Genomic DNA, 17,671 nt, shown 5'->3' on the forward strand with positions numbered 1-17,671 from the left:
TTAAAATACAAGTGGGTTATACGTAGGAATATACTGTAGTTCAATTTTCACTGTAGTTTGCTAACACACTGGAGAAAGTAATAGAGGTCGACATTCCTGGCCTCGGGCAGTGCACTTCAGGTTTGTAGTGCCTGTAAGGCAATAAGCATTTGAAGTTTACAGTCACTATCCAAATCGGGATCAAGAACATGATGCCTGGATAATTTCCAGGTCCTGACAGCACGCCTCAACTGCATCGCTCATGCGACACTATTTTGAAATGTTAATACCTTGATTGGGTAGGTGGTGAACTCACTGCCCATAATGGGGGCTGATGACAGCCATGATGGCGCCTATCGCTGTCTTGTCAAAGAGAAAAGGCAGCATCTTGGGAGGGGCAGCAGCATAAAAGCTTTAAAAAAGTGTCCATATAGCCAAATGAGAGGTAATGTGTACAATCCGGCACAAGATCCCACAGGTCCCAATGCTTCCCAAAAAAAAATAATAATTTCTCCACACTTTGAACCCAACAGCTGTGCACTAACATGCATCAGACTGTTTGGGTTTGCAAAAAAATCACACTTGAAAATTGCAGTCTTGCTCTCCCTGGCCCGATATCAAGCTCCTCAAGGAGCTTAAAGGGCCCTTAATTGAAAGCCAGTGGGTTCTCCATTCCCTCACTCCTGCCCTCCCTTTGAAAATCAGACCACAGCCTGGAGGCGTTGGGATCCAGAAACACCCTCAGGGAATTTGATTTTTAAATCGAGCCTGCACTCAATCCCTACCCCACCAGCAACTGAAAATCCAGCACTTACTTTCTAACTGACTTCGGGCCCTCTTATGAGAGTTAGATTTTTTTGGAATAGGCAAGCTTAAAAAACACAGCTGAACTAAACAGGAAAATCGTACATTGTGCATGGTTAATTCATTATTAAAGAATTTGAAAGTATTTCATCCAGTTTATTACGAACACATGTTACAATTGAATTGAACAGTTGGAATTCTTGATAAAGCCAGTTCTAATGGCTATGCATTAAACTTTGACTTCTCCTCCCCCAAAAAAGAGCTTCAAAGCGTTGTAATATTTTCTCTCTTACCTCATTCTCGGAAGAGCTTGCTGATAGAAGCACTTCTTGAGCATCAAAGAATTCTGACACTGATTCAGACATGGAGAGCCTGCTCTCATTACAGACCTGCTGTGACAGTGGGATATTGGCATGAATCTTGCCGCTTGGCTGAAAGTTTAAAAATTAGTTTAAAGTAAAAAATGCTGAAGATCATTAGCTTTAGGTATACTAGGCTTGGAAAGCTGTTTACTTTTTGCATCTAATTTTGAATGCAATTTTGCATTAGCACAAACTTGATTAAAAGCACACATTTTTGATATTCCATCCTCTTTGTGGGCACATTTTGTGCCAAAGTATTGCATTTACCAAACCTATGTCAGATGAAATTATGCAGCAAATTATTTGACCAATGCATTCAAATTAGTCACAGAACAATAACTAGGCAACCTTGACAACAGGACCTACAAAGTAACACAGCAAATCCAAAATAACCTGAGAACAACATCAGTTGCAGTAACGATGGTTTGACTGGAAGAGGATCACTTTTAGGATGCTTTTCAGGGCTGTGAAACATTTTCCAACTAGTGTGTATATCTTTGAGAATATGAACATGCTGCCATATGTTCATGTGCCAGGCATATGGAACATGAAAGGTAAGTATTTGCGAGTTCACTGTTATCATAGCAGACAGATGAGAAATAGAAAAGTGAAACTCTCAAGAAGTAAAAAGGATATTGGCACAAATTGGGCTGTGGTCAAAATCTCCCCATTTAACTTACTTCTAAGGAGCAGAAAGAGGTAACCTTCCTACTGGTGCCTCGACTAGAGGTTCCAGTAATACCAAGTCAGCCATTCACTTCAGGGCACAATGAAGGAGAACTAGTAATATCAGGAGGGAAATCCACTGCAGTCAACGCAATCTCTACTATGACCATGATCAAGGGTGCGAGCATCAAGCATCACCTCCAGCATCATCAGCAGCTTAACAGACTACAGCATCCATTTCAGTTGCACAAGTATAAGGTTATCATATTTCAGTTTTAATAAAATCAAGATGGTTCCAAGAAAGCTGTAAAGTTCCATTAAGCTGAAAATATCTCTTCATGTCTAAATTCCAAAGCACGGAGCAGCAGCTTCAGTTAGTCATTACACTGAAACCCAGAGATGCCACATTATTCTTTTGCATCTATCTGAGGTCCACTCATCAGATGTGAAACTTGCCTCACCAACACCAAAGCCCACCAGAGCAGATGAGAGAGTATCTAGAATTCTAAAAGAAATGGGTTAAGTAACATTCTGCTTGTTGTACCCAAAGCAGGATTATTTATTATAATGATATGTATTTATTAAGGGAGAAAATTGCACTGCAGAGGAAAACTGTAAAGAAGATGGCTAGTCAGGAGACAATGGGACAGTTAGATATCAGATAAGGATGCTAACATATGCAGCTTGGCAACAGGCTACACTATTCACGTGTTATTATAGCTTATCTTACAGCTCTGAATACTCTCAAAAAGGTATCATATACAAGAGTGAAGTGGCCAGTCAATAAATCTACTTAGGTCTTAAAGTCTCTCATTCACTAAATAAAAGACATAAAAATTAATATATTTAATGAAATAACACACACAAATGCTGCTGTAAATCATGACATAATGAAAGTATAAGATTTATAGTGAAGAGTTTTATATTTGAATACAAGTAATATTTCACTTCCCTCTTTCAATAAAATTTCCATAATGCCAAATTTTATATAAATAGTTTTGTTCCTTCCACATTAACAATTTTTTGTTTTAAAGTGGTCTTAAATTGCAAAGCTGATCCATTCTGCTATGAAATTAATTTATTCTGAGAAAGTGGACAAACCTAAGGCCTCTATAGCCATCTCTTATATCCACAAAAATGCAGAATAGCTATGCCAAAATTCTGTACGAACTGAGGAACGAACTTTTATTTTCTGCATGAAGGATCCCAAATCTGCATAGGGCATAGATTAATTCCATCCCTTGCATCAAAGCCCTTGCTAGTATGGATGTCCATGCTCTGAAAACATGGCTTGTTGAACAGATGCAATTAAAAAGATATGATGTTGTTCAGTCAAAACTTGCATCACCTCAAGTTAAGAAAAGTCAAAAGCCAAACTGATGCAGAGATTGATCACTTCTGCTTGACATGAATTGCAGTAGCAAATTGATTGAATCATGCTGTGAAAACTGCATTCATAGGGCAGAATTTTGCCCTTGGTGGGCCGCTGAAACGGGGCCCGCCACCATTTTGAGTGGGCGGGCCTTTAGCGCGCTTCCCGACAGGAAGCGCTTCCTGTGTGGGGGTGGGGGGGTGGAGGAGAGGGGGAATCCCCAGCTGTCAAAGTGCGCTCTTTTGCGCATGTGTGTGAAAGAGCGCACTGCTCCCTGAGACTAAGTGCTGTCTCAGGGAGATTAATGACAGTGCACAAAAGTTAAAGACTAGAAAAATTAAAATATTATTAACATTGTCTACCTCATGTGACAATGTTGATGGGACATGTTAATAAAAATGACATAAACTTTATTAAACTTTTTAAAAACGGACATGAAACCTCATCCCACCAGTGGATGAGGTTTCATGTATTATCAGGAGCCCGCTGGGGCTCCTGGCCTGCCCGCCAGCCTTAAGGTTGGACAGGCAGGTCTTTAATGATCCTAATTAGCCTGTCAATGGCTCAATTGGCCATTGACAGGTCGGTGGGCGGACAGCTGATTTCGCTGTCTGCCCGCCTTCCTAAAAATTTAAAGGGACTGGGATGACGTCGGAGGTTCCTCCTGATGTCATTCCGCGTCATTTTCCTGTCGGCGAGCGGGCTCCGCCCCCAAATCGCCAACAGGAAAATTCTGGCCATAGATTTTATGTAGTCAACCAAATTGTTATTTTACAGTTGGCCTCATCTCACTAGAGTCTTCTTCAGTTCAGCTTTTAAAAAGTGGGAGAAATATATGTGGGAGATAAAAATAATGAAGGGGCTTGTTGTCACGGTTCCTTGGTTATGCTAATGCTTAACTAGGTAGCAGAAAGATGATCTCCAGATTATGGGGAAGCAAGATGCATCTGCAGGAGTGACAAGTGATGCTGAAATGCTGAACCAAAGATCTGTAGAACTAACAGAAACCTGTATAAGTGTCATGAGATACATTGTGATATTAATCATTTTTTCATCTGGAGGAATTTTTCCATCAATGTGTTGTCATGTATCTCAGTGCTATTTGTGGGACCTTGCCGTGTGCAAATTGATTGCTAAGTTTGTCTACAAAACAACAGATTATACTTTTAAAATGTCTGAAGTATTTTGGGACATAGAGGCCATGCAAGTTCCATCTTCTTTCCCTTCAATCCTTCTAATGATTTATCATTTAATTAGATATAAAAATGTTGCATCAGCTGCAATTCTTTTAGGTACACGATTATGTGAAGCCTACAGCCCACAGACTGGTCAATGTGCAATCTTGCAACCAAATTCTTGAGAAACTTCTATCTGTTGCACTGAACCTCAAGAGTTTGACTCTCAAGAGTCGGAGAAAATATTTTAAAAAGGAGCAACCTTTTATTAGTTATGTAGCCAAAGACCTTTAGGCAGATATTCAGTGTTTTAGACATAAAGGAAATAGCTTTTTTTAAAGGTGGTACCTGCGTACTTTTACTGTGGAAACATTAATACTGAATATTGCAGTAGCCCTGATTTTAACTTTAAGTTATCATTCAGTCATCAGACAACAGCTATTTTGTTTAAAGTTAAATGTTTAAACGAACCATAAATTAAACACATGTCCCCCTTCCATTTACCATCACTCAACAATACTGCCACAATTAATTAGAAAATGAAAAAATCCAAGATATCAAGATTTGCTGAAGAAAAGGTGGAGATGCAACAAAATTTGAATGCTGGAATTTTAATTAAAAGCAGAAAATGTTGTAAATAAACAGATTTGTCAACACTTGAAAGAAAACAGACAGGTTAATACTCTAGCTAGAGGCTCAATGCTAGACCAGAGGTGGATCTGGTTTTAGAACAGCCTGTTAGCCTGTAATTAGAACAAGATTCAATCTCCCAATCCACATTCCACAGTGAAGGTTTGTATGGAAGTTGCTTGGCAATTTAACACAACCTCAAGAATAAAAGAATCTATTACATAGTCAAAATAGGTTAAATGATATCAATACCAACTGAAAGGAAAGACTGTGTTTCAATCGTGAACCCAGGATCACAACCAGGGAATGAATGACCTCTGGAAGAAAATAAAACCAGCTAAGTGAAGAATTACCCAGTTGCTCAGTTTTAAAACTTTGAGGGAGATGGCAGAAGATGACATGCAAACCTCTACAATTACATCTTACCAATACATATGTGTTGGTAAAACGTATAGTGTAATCAGAACTAAATGATTGTGAGCTGAAACATTACAATAGATAATAGTTACAATGGCCCTGGTTTTGTAGCAAGAATAATGGTGAAGTCATCTGTATACAACATTATTAAAAAGTAAATCGGACAGCAACTTCAGGCATCTAGACATGCAAAGCTAGATGTGAAAATCAGAAAATTGCACATCAAGCTACCATGTTCCTCAGGAAACTTTGCTCTAGCAGTATCTCAGCCAGAGACTTGACATTCAAATACAAGGGCATGATATTGTTGTACATGCCTACTAGATTCCCAGTAAATATGCCAGAAAGTTAGGGCTCGTCAATTAGTAAGTGAATTTTAATGTTGTGATATGTCTTAATTACTGCCAAACAATGCCTCTAGCATGGAAAATTTACTTTTACATGTGTGGAGTCTCATTCTTTCAGATGCTAATTATTAATGGAAATTTAATTAATGGCAGGCAGTAGGCTCACCACCGCTCAACTAAGGATGGTAGACAGGCCCTTGAGGCTGGAGGACAAGTGGGAGGCCCTTCAGCACTGACATCAGCAACCTCACTGGCCGAGGTGGGAGCTGCTGATTCTAATGTGGGTGCATGGCTGCAGGAGCAGCTGCAAGCCGGCCTATAGAGAGGATTCCCCACTCCACAGTATGGCTGCATGATGCATCTTATAATTTAAGTTAAAAAACTTTGGAGAAAGCATCCTCTCCTTTACATTCTCTTTTGCAGTCTTCTGCTGCTTTCGAGCTGGCAGGTCTCTGATTGGCCCTGGTGCTTTGAGAGCCCACCTGCCATTTTTAACTGGATGACGAGCCTGTCTCCAGGCCAATTATGGGGGCACACTCCTACCAGGAAAATCCCAGTCGGCCTCATCTTTAACAAGGCTCTTAAAATGCCTAATTGGCTGCCCACCACGTTGAGGTGAGCAGCCCTGCCGACCCCAAACATTCTCGTGCAAAATGGCTGATGGCAAGAACAGGGTCAAGAAACCGTTAGGTCAACCACTTCCAACATTTTCGGGGCCCGTAAATCGCTGTTCCAAATTTCGGTTTGGGGAAGGGGTCAGGGGGGTGTCAGTGGCAAAAATCCTGCCCCAAACCTCATAAGGAGATATTAAGGCAGGGGGTCAAATGCTTGGTCAAAGGGGTTCGTTTTAAAGAGCATCTTAAAGTAGGAAAGTGAGGTGGATAGGCACAGAGGTTTAGGGAGGAATTTCCAAAGCTTAGGGCCTAGGCAGCTGAAGGCATGACCACCAATGGTGGAGCAATTAAAATTGGAGATGCGCAAGAGGCTGGAATTAGAAGATACAGATACCTCAAAAAGTGTATGAGATAGGGAGGGCTGTAGGGGCTGGAAGAGGTTACAGAGATAGGGAGGGTTGTAGGGGCTGGAGGAGGTTACAGAGATAGGGAGGGTTGTAGGGGCTGGAGGAGGTTACAGAGATAGGGAGGGGTGTAGGGGCTGGAGGAGGTTACAGAGATAGGGAGGGTTGTAGGGGCTGGAGGAGATTACACAGATAGGGAGGGTTGTAGGGGCTGGAGGAGGTTACAGAGATAGGGAGGGTTGTAGGGGCTGGAGGAGATTACAGAGATAGGGAGGGTTGTAGGGGCTGGAGGAGATGACAGAGATAGGGAGGGTTGTCGGGGCTGGAGGAGATGACAGAGATAGGGAGGGGTGTAGAGGCTGGAGGAGATGACAGAGATAGGGAGGGTTGTTGGGGCTGGAGGAGATGACAGAGATAGGGAGGGTTTTAGGGGCTGGAGGAGATGACAGAGATAGGGAGGGTTGTAGGGGCTGGAGGAGATTACAGAGATAGGGAGGGGTGAGGCCAAGGAGGTATTTGAAAAACAGGATAGGAATTTTAAAATCAAGGCTTTGCTCAACTGGGAGTCATTGTAGGTCTGCAAGCCACAATGGAGATGAGTAAACGTGACTTGGTGCTAGTCAGGACACAGGCAGCAGTGTTTCAGATGACCTCATATTTATGGGGGGGCGTCAGAACATGGGATACTGACTAGGAGTGCATTAGAATACCCAGAGCTAACAAAGGGATGGATGAGGATTTCAGGAGGATAAGAGCTGAGGCAGCAGTGGAGTCAGGAGACGTTACAAAGATGGAAATTGGCGATCTCAATGACAGCAAGGACATGTGGTTGGAAGCTCATCTCGGGTTCAAGTATAACACCAAGGTTGCAAACACCCTGGTTTAGCTTCAGACAGTTGCCAGCGATGGAGTTAGTGGCTAAGGAGCAAAGTTTATAGCAGGAATTGAAGACAATGCATTCAGTCTTCCCAATACTTAACTAGAGGAAATTCTGCTCATCCAATACTGAGCGTCAAATACGTAGTCTAATAATTTGGAGACGGTGGAAGAGTCGAGAGAGGTGGTGGTGAGGATATCGTCAGCCTACATGTGGATACTTAAGTTGTGTCTTTGAATGATGTCACTGAAGAGCACCATGTACTTGAGAAGAGGGGCTAGTACCTTGAGGGACACCAGCGATAACTGTGCAGGAATGGGAAGAAGACTATTCTCTAACTATGATTAAATAGATAAGAATGGAACTAGGCTAGTGTAAACCCACACAGCTGGACGATGGCGGAGACACATTGGAGGAGGATGGTGTGATCAACTGTGTGGAAGGTTGCAGACAGGTTGAAAAGGATGAGGATGGATAGTTTACCTTTATCACAGTCTCACAGGACGTAATTTGTGACTTTAATAAAAGCCATTTTGTCAGGAGCGGAAACATTATTCGAGGGAGCCAAGCTTAACCTTCCAGAAGGATGGGCAGAAATTGGGGAGGTGACAACACGATCAAGGCTTTTGGAAAGAAAAGGGAAGTTGGAGATGGGTGATAGTTTACAAAGACGAAAGGGTCAAGGGTTGATTTTTTTGAGGAGAGGGGTGATGACAGCAGATTTGAAGGAGGGACAGAACCTGAGAACTGTTTAAAATGTCAGATAACACAGTAGAGGGGTGTGGTGAGCAGTTCAGTGGGAATAGGGTCGAGAGAGCTGGAGGTGGCTCTCATGGACAAGATGAGCTCAGAAGGAGCATGAGGGGTGATGGGAGAGAAACAAAAAAAAAGATGCAAACTAAGGGCTAACAGGGCAGAGCCTAAGGAGAAGTTTGGTTCTGATGGGCTAGCAGAAGGGAGGAAAGTGGCACAGGAAGCTGATCTCATGCTTGGTGACAAGAAATCCATGAGCTCTGAGCACTTGCTGTTGGAGGTAAGAGTGGAGAAGAAAAGGGAACTTAACAACATAACATTTTTTTCAAACATCAATCTGCATACTCTTGATGAATTACAATTTTCTTCAATACAAAGTCAGGATGTAGAATCAGTTTGGGTAGAGATAAGAAATAGTGAAGGTAAGAAGTCACTTGTAGGAGTAGTTTATAGGTCCCCTAACAGTAACTACATTGTAGGACGGAATACAGGAAGAAATAATGGGTACTTGTGAGAAGGGTAAGGCGATAACCATGGGTGATTTTAATCTGCATATCGATTAGATGAATCAGATTGGAAAAGGTAGCCCAGAAGATGAGTTCATAGATATTTTCAGAACAATTTCCTAGCCAGGCTATTCTGGACCTGGTAATGTGTAATGAGACAAGATTAATTTATGACCTCATAGTAAAGGCATCCCAAGGTCGCAGCGATCATAACATGATTGAATTCCGCATTCAGTTTGAGGGAGAGAGGAGTGGATCCAAGACTAGTGTTTTAAACTTAAACAAAGGCAATTATAAGGGTATTAAGACAGAGCTGGCTAAAGTGAACTGGGAAATTAGGTTAAGGGATAGGTCAGTAGAGATGCAGTGGAACATATTTGAGAAGGTATTTCATAACACTCAACAAAGATACATTCCAGTGAGAAAGAAAGATTCTAGGAGAAGGGTGCATCATTTGTGGCTAACTAAGGAAGTTAAAGATAGTATTAAATTGAAAGAAAAAGCTTACAATTCTGTGAGGATTAATGGCAGGACAGAAGATTGCACAGAATGTAAAAAACAGCAAGAATGACGATAAAAAATAAGGAAGGTGAAATTAGAGTTTGAGAGAAAGCTAACTAGAAATATAAAGATTAGATAGTAAGTGTATCTACAGGTATTTAAAAAGGAAACAAGTAACTAAAGTGAGCATTGGTCCTCTAAAGAGAGAGTCTGGGGAATTAATAATGGGAAATAAGGAACTGGCAGAAGCATTGAATAGATATTTTGTGTCTATCTTCACTGTAGAAGACACAAATAGCATCCCAGAAATAATTGTAAATCAAGAGGTGAAAGAGGGAGGAACTTAAAACATTTACAATCACCAGGGAAAGGGCACTGGAAAAATTATTAGAACTAGGATCTTAAAAGAAATGGCTGCTGAAATAATAGATGCATTGGTTTCAATTTTCAAAAATTCCCTAAACTCTGGAAAGATTGCAAATTAGTGAAATGGAGCTGCTTTATTCAAGACGGCAGGAAATTACAGGCCAGTCAGCCTAACATTTGTCATAGGAAAGATGCTGGAATCGATTATTAAGGAGGCTATAACAGGGCACTTAGAAAATCTTAATGCATTTAGGCAGAGTCAACATGGTCTTGTGAAAGGGAAATTGTGTTTCACTCATTTATTACAGTTCTTTTAGGAACCAACAAGCAACGTGGATAAAGGGGAACCTGTAGACATGGTGTAAAGATCGACCGTGATCTTATCAAATTGCAGGGCAGGCTGGAGGGGCCTAATGGCTCCTGATTCATATGTTCATTTGTAATTTATATTTCTTATCATTTCTACATGGTGTATCCTTTGTGGCTTTTAGCAGAGCTACAGACAGGTTGTCTGTACACAGACACATGTTGGGATCAGGATTACAGAGGCTCAAATAAGGCAGCAAGTTAAACAAAAAGAATAATATTGAGTAAAGCTGTCTGTAAATAATCTCAACATACGTCTCAGTTCGAAGACCGCTGGAACATGTCACAGCTGGCAAACTATAATCTTCTGTGTATAAAGTACCTGGGAGAGTGTTCTCCTAAGGTTGAAGATTTGGGCATTGTGGCCAGAATGTTCTTGCTCCAACAGCATTTGCTTCAGCTGCTCCCTTTCTATTGCTACTGTGTTGAAGGCAGACTTTAAAAGACAATGAACTGTGAAAAGAAAACAGCAAAAACACAAAATAAAAATACAGTTTTATTGTGTTGATTGCTTATCAATTGTTATTGCCCTACAATTTTCATGGAATTTCAGTCCTCAAATAAATTTTGATGGAAGTGTCATTGCCACGGAACCTGTCTAATCTAGCATGATTCCTTTTCATGAAGGACATAACTGGCAGGGCCATTGGTTGAAGAAAACTTAACTGAATAGTACCAGCAGCAGAGTTTCTGAGTTAAAGTCAGCCAAAAGTAAAGATTTGCCTCACTGCAAGGAATTTTCTCAGACAAAATCTGAACTAAATGGCACTTTTTACTACTTCTTTATATCTTTTTCAATCCAAGGACAGGTACAATCAAGGTTTATTTTGGCTCAAAATGACTTGTCAGCAAACCTTGGATAACAAAGATCAGCCCTAGGATTTAACCATTTTGAAAGAGAACATCTTACGGCATTTCTGCTTCACAAAATCCTTCCAAGTAAATGTAAGCATTGTAACCTTGTCATATTTTACCATATTATAGCAATGTTTCTGGTCAAAAGATTCATCTAGTTTCCAGTTTTTCAAGGGTCTAGGTCTCAATTTTCCATTATCTAACAAAGCAATCACTGGGATTTAATGAACATATATAGCTAGTTCATTGAAAAATATTACGGTTGGCTCAGAGTATCTATAACTCTAATCTAGTTTCCAAATCTTTGCACTACAAACTAAATTAATTTTTGCAATTCTAAACAATAGTACTAAACATGAATATTTATGTAAACACATTACTGTCACCAAGTGACATCACTAATGATATGACTATAGTAATAAGTATAATGCTTAAGAACTACGAATGAAAGAAGATGTACACGTAGGATGCCACTAGGCAAAGAAGAGAGATGAGTGCACTTGCTATCATTGTCAGAGCTTACCTCCATTCATTTTCTTCTGGATTGCTGTACTTAATGATGAGTTAACAAGAAAAGTTAGGCCAATTATTGAAACATAATGGCCCGGATCTTCCCAGGAGAGCAATCATCGTCTGATTGCTGCTCCACTTGAACGTTCCCCCGACTCGACATTGCTCTGCATTTCTTGCCAGGTCTTCTGAGCCCGGCTTTACCAGAAGTACAAGCATAACATCCCTCAGAAAGCTCCGTCGTAGCGGGGTAGAGTCAGGGAAAGACAAGCCATGCCCTCTTTTTAAAGAGACAGCTGCCGAGTAGTAAGTTTAAAGGTCCAGTTTGAATGTTAGTGGATGAATGAATGGGTAGGATGGTAAGGTGGGTAAGGTAAGATAATGGGGAGGGTGAGGGGGCAGGTGGGTAGGGTGGGTATGTCAGGTAGGTGAGGTAGTAGGTGGGTAGTATGACAGGTGGGTGAAGTGGTAGGTGGGTAGGGTGGCAGGAGGGTAGGTGGTTGGTAGGTGCGGTAGTAGGTGGTCGAGGTGGTAGCCAGATCTTGTGGGGGGGGGTGTAGTCAGGTGGTTGGGGTAGTCAAAAGGGGATCTGTAATTGGGGGTCAGTGAGAGTGACCGGGGGTGTCAGTTCTGGAGTTACACAGGAGGTAGACTAAGTTTTTTCTGCCTAACATTTCCTGGATAACTATTCAGGTAAGTACATTGGAACTGTCCAAAGCCTCTGGCTCTAAGTCAGAATCAGAGACATTTGCGGAGAGTCCTGGGGAGCAGGGAAATTACCCATTGGCAGTTGAAACTTCCCAGGCAATTTCCACATAGGTTAGCACATTATGACTTCCACAGGGACCCGTTGTGCATTTCTGGTCATACGTCCGGTTGCTGACGATCCGGAGACTGGAAGATTTGGGCCATCGTTTCACAGTGCTGACTGCAGTTGCTCTAGCAATGGATTCTGATAAGTTGTGCAAATGAGGTGACAGCCTGTAGCGCCTGACGAATGGTAGAATACCTTAAATGGAAAATCCTACACTTTTTAAAATATTCATTCACAAGATGTGGGCTTCGCTGGCTGGGCCAGCATTTATTGCCCATCCTTAGTTGCCCTTGAGAAGGTGAGTTGCCTTCTTGAACTGCTGCATTCCATGTGGTGTAGGTACACCCACAGTTGCTAGGAAGGGAGTTCCAGAAATTTGACCCAGTGATAACGAAGGAACGGCGATATATTTCCAAGTCAGGATGGTGAGTGACTTGGAGAGGAATTTCCAGGTGGTGGTGTTCCCATCTATCTGCTGCCCTTGTCCTTCTAGATGGTAGTGATCGTGGGTTTGGAAGGTGCTGTCGAAGGAGCCTTGGTGAATTCCTGCAGTGCATCTTGTAGATGGTACACACTGCTGCTACTGTGCGTCGGTGGTGGAGGGAGTGAATGTTTGTGGATGTGGTGCCAATCAAGCGGGCTGCTTTGTCCTGGATGGTGTCCAGCTTCTTCAGTATTGTTGAAGCTGCACTCATTCAGGCAAGTGGGGAATATGCCATCACACTCCTGACTTGTGCCTTGTAGATGGAGGACAGGCTTTGGGGGAGTCAGGAGGCAAGTTACTCACCACATCTGAGCCTCTGACCTGCTCTTGTAGCCACAGTATTTATATGGCTAGTCCAGTTCAGTTTCTGGTCAATGGTAACCTCCAGGATGTTGATAGTGGGGGATTCAGTGATGGTAATGCCATTGAACACCAAGGGGCGATGGTTGGATTCTCACTTGTTGGAGGTGGTCATTGCCTGACACTTGTGTGGTGCGAATGTTACTTGCCACTTATCAGTTCAAGCCTGGATTTTGTCCAGGTCTTGCTGCATTTGGACATGGACTGCTTCAGTACCTGAGGAGTCAAGAATGGTGCTGAACACTAATCATCAGCGAACATCCCCACTTCTGACCTTATGATGGAAGGAAGATCAATGATGAAGCAGCTGAAGATGGTTGGGCCTAGGACACTACCCTGAGGAACTCCTACAGTGATGTCCTGGAGCTGAGATAACTGACCTCCAACAACCACAACCATCTTCCTTTGTGCTAGGTATGATTCCAACCAGCAGAGAGTTTCCCCCGATTCCCATTGACTCCAGTTTTGCTAGGGCTCCTTGATGCCACACTCGGTCAAATGCTGCCTTGATGTCAAGGGCAGTCACTCTCACCTCACCTCAGGAGTTTAGCTCTTTTGTCCATGTTTGAACCAAGGCTGTAACGAGGTCAGGAGCTGAGTGGCCCTGGCGGAACCCAAACTGGGCATTAGTGAGCAGATTATTGCTAAGCAAATGCCGCTTGATAGCACTGTTGATGACCCCTTCCATTACTTTATAGATGATGGAGAGTAGACTGATAGGGCGGTAATTGGTCGGGTTGGATTTGTCCTGCTTTTTGTGTACATGACATACCTGGGCAAGTTCTGGAGCACAAGTCTTCAGTACTATTGCCAGAAGGTTGTCAGGGCCCATAGCCTTTGCAGTATCCAGTGCCTTCAGTCGTTTCTTGATATCACGTGGAGTGAATCGAATTGGCTGAAGACTGGCATCTGTGCTGCTGGGGAACTCCGGAGGAGACCGAAATGGATCATCCACTCAGCACTTCTGGCTGAAGATTGTTGCAAATGCTTCAGCCTTATCTTTTGCACTGATGTGCTGGGTTCCTCCATCATTGAGGATGGGGGTATTTGTGGCGCCACCTCCTCCAGTGAGTTGTTTAATTGTCCACCACCATTCACGAGTGGATGTGGCAGGACTGCAGAGCTTAGATCTGATCCATTGGTTGTGGGATCGCTTAGCTTCATCTATCACAGAGCCTATGCTGTTTGGCACACAAGTAGTTTGGTTTTATAGCTTCACCAGGTTGACACCTCATTTTTAGGTGTGCCTGGTGCTGCTCCTGGCATGCCCTCCTGCACTCTTCATTGAACCATTCGGCTGCTGCAGATGGCCCACAGCGCCTCATGGATGCCCAGTCTTGAGTTGCTATATCTGTTCAAAATCTATCCCATTTAGCACGGCGGTAGTGCCACACAATACGGTGGAGAGTATCCTCAATGTGAAGGCGGGACTTCGTCTCCTGCCAATACTGTCATGCACTGATGCATCTGCGGCAGGCAGGTTGGTGAGGATGAGGTCAAGTATGTTCTTCCCCTCACCACCTGCCGCAGACCCAGTCTAGCAGCTATGTCATTTATGACTCAGCCAGCTCGATCAGTAGTGGTGCTACCGAGCCACACGTGGTGATGGACATTGAAGTGCCCCACACAGAGTACATTCTGCACCCTTGCCACCTTCAGTGCTTCCTCCAAGTGATGTTCAACACGGAGGAGCACTGATTCATCAGCTAAGGGAGGGCGGGACGTGGTAATCAGCAGGAGGTTTCCTTGCCCATGTTTGACCTGATGCCATGAGGCTTCATGGGGTCCGGAGTCGATGTTGAGGACTCCCAGGGCAACTCCCTCCTGACTGTATACCACTGTACCGCCACCTCGCTGAGTCTGTCCTGCCTGTGGCACAGGACATACCCACGGATGGTGATGGTGGAGTCTGGGACATTATCTGTAAGGTATGATCCCGTGAGGCTGTTGCTTGACTAGTCTGTGAGGCAGCTCTCCCAATTTTGGCACTAGCCCCCAGATGTTAGTAAGGAGAACTTTGCAGGGTCGACAGGGCTGCGATTGCCGTTGTCGTTTCCGGTGCCTAGGTCAATGCTGGGTAGTCTGTCCGGTTTCATTCCTTTTTTGTGTCGTTGTAGCGGTTTGTTACATTTAAGCTTTAATATTTAAGTTTGATTTGTAACATGGTTTGTTACTAGGCCATTTCAGAGGGCATTTAAGAGTCAACCACATTGCTGTGGGTCTGGAGTCACATGTAGGCCAGACCAGGTAAGGACAAGAGATTTCCTTCCTTAAGGATATTAGTGAACCAGATGGGTTTTTACAACAATCGACAGTGGTTTCATGGTCATCATTGGACTTTTAATTCCAGATTTTTATTGAAAAATGTTGTCCACCATCTGCCATGGTGGGATTTGAACCTGGGTCCCCAGAGCATTACCCTGGGTCTCCGGATTACTAGACCAGTGACAATACCACGACACCATTGCCTCCCCATGAACTTACATGTTCAAGTATTAGTGACAATCTGCGTGTTTCTCTTTTCTTGATGATTGCTAGCATTATTTGTGTATTCATCCTTTTCACCGGCAGCCTGTGCAACAACACTGATAAAATGTTTAAACTAGGCTGGTGATGCATTTTTAAAATACACTCTTTTAAGGAGGTTGGCAACAATTTCAATGGATGTAGAAGAAATACCTTCTTAAATAAAGATGCAAGAGATGTTAAAGAAACCTTAAATCCCTGTAAAACCCACATAATCAAATTAGAGTAGCAAGAATTTAAAGATTCAAATATTTTATACAACTCAAAAGATTTACATTTTTCTAATGTTAAGAATTAATCTCACCATTCCTTTTAGCCTATAATCACTAGGGTAGTGGTGTGGTATTTTCCATATTTTTGCTTTTGATCTTTGTTGGTACATGGCATGGAAGATTATTTGATGATTTTGTAACATTTTTTTCATTTCACATTATTTATGAATATACAGACAAGTTTCTTTTGTTAGGAAATAGAGATAGTTTAAATAAGTTATATTGGTATTTGTGGGTGTTAGGGATGAGTTTTAGCTTTAATATTTAAGTTTGATTGGTATTTCTGTATCTGTGGGTTAGGAAAATGTCAAATTGAGTTTTAGTTTCACTTTAAAAGGTGTCTGCATTTCTAATAAGAGTTTACGACAGTAAGAGAAGTTAAGCAAACACAAGAGTAAAAAAACTGGGGTGTTGCCTAGCAACAGGGTCCAGAGAGGCAGGCCCCTCACACAGACACACACAGAAGAAACTAGAAACAGCAGTTTTTGAGTTTTGCTTTGAAGACAGCTGCCAGGCAGAAGCAGCCTAAAAGGGGCAGCTAGCCAGTCCCAAGCTATATTGATTGAAAGTAACTGCCAGAGAGAAACTGGAGCAAAACAGATAGCAAGTCCCAAGCCAAAGAAGAAAGTCCCCAAGAATCCAAGGGAGTGGGGCAAGAGAAAGTCCCAAGCAGATCTTCTAGGCAAAGGAAGGACAGGAACCTGGAAAAGGTCCTGTTAGGTGAAGTTAAGAGTGTGGGGCAGAGAAAGGCTCCAAGCTTAAAGCTCCAAGCTGCAGGAAGCAGAGTCAAAGCGATATAAAGATTTGTGAGAAGTCAGAAGGTCCAAAGAGGCAACTGAAGGTCTGTAACTCTTTGCTATGGGCATGTGAAGCAGTGGTGTACTATTGACAGCTGAGTGGGTGAGAGAGTGCGTGGAGAAAGCTTAAATGCATGTGGGGAGAGGAACTTCAGGAGAGTTCAGAACCCTGGAGGTGGACCTTTGCAGAAGGCGTCAGAGGGAAAGCGTTAGTTTGGGAGAAGATTCCAAAGCGAGTCCTTAGAGAGTGAAGATTGGAAACCCTTGTGTGAAAGACGGAGTTTGGTGAGACCGGTAGGCTCACGGTGTGAAAAGCATCTGGGGGTAGTTGAGGAGAGATCCATAGCATCTGGTTGAGGTGTTACTTGGTTTCAGAGTGCTGTCTGTCTCACCACAGGTTGTTAATTGGTTTACATGGACTGTACTTACTGTGAACATCAGAGTATAAGATAGCTTTTGTAACTTGTGTTATCCTTACAAATCCATACATATCTGTAAAGGTATAGTTGTGGGTGAAGGAGTATTGTAATATAGTTTATCTTTTCTTGTTGGATAAATGTTTTATTTTTTTGTCAAAAGTTCATCAGCTGGCTCCTGTGATTCTGTTCAGTAGCTAATCTCCACGTATCTAAACAAACAAATAAAATTTAGGATCTATCAATCTGGGCTCCACCTTGGGATCAGGCTTGTCCAGCTGTAACATCAGCTGGGATCATAACACTTTAGTGATTGTGAAAATGTACACCTTTGAACTGTAAGTAATATTCAGATGTGCATACAAATCCATAGGATCCTTTGAAATACTTAATTTATGCTTTGTAGAGCAAAACCCTAAATTTCATTACATATCATCCACCTTCAAAAATATTCTGTAAAAGCTGGAAAAAACATTCATTGCCAACATAGAATTTTAC

The 17,671-nt window shown here is 42.4% G+C and overlaps 1 protein-coding gene across 7 annotated transcripts in view; it reads right to left on the reverse strand.

Annotated features, from left to right (window-relative positions):
- The window catches only part of osbpl6 (oxysterol binding protein-like 6), a 200,434-nt gene that overhangs the window by 52,717 nt on the left and 130,046 nt on the right, over positions 1–17,671 (reverse strand). For 6 of the 7 annotated variants that reach the window (XM_078552023.1, XM_078552022.1, XM_078552021.1 and 3 more), the window contains 2 exons: positions 10,462–10,592; positions 1,077–1,214 (listed from right to left, as the gene is read on the reverse strand). In XM_078552023.1, the coding sequence (XP_078408149.1) occupies positions 1,077–1,214; positions 10,462–10,592 (269 nt within the window). The remainder of the gene's footprint in view (positions 1–1,076; positions 1,215–10,461; positions 10,593–17,671) is intronic. The other variant, XM_078552020.1, reaches the window with a different exon arrangement.

Source organism: Cetorhinus maximus, chromosome 11 (genome assembly GCF_964194155.1).
Source record: "Cetorhinus maximus chromosome 11, sCetMax3.hap1.1, whole genome shotgun sequence".
NCBI lineage: Eukaryota > Metazoa > Chordata > Chondrichthyes > Lamniformes > Cetorhinidae > Cetorhinus > Cetorhinus maximus.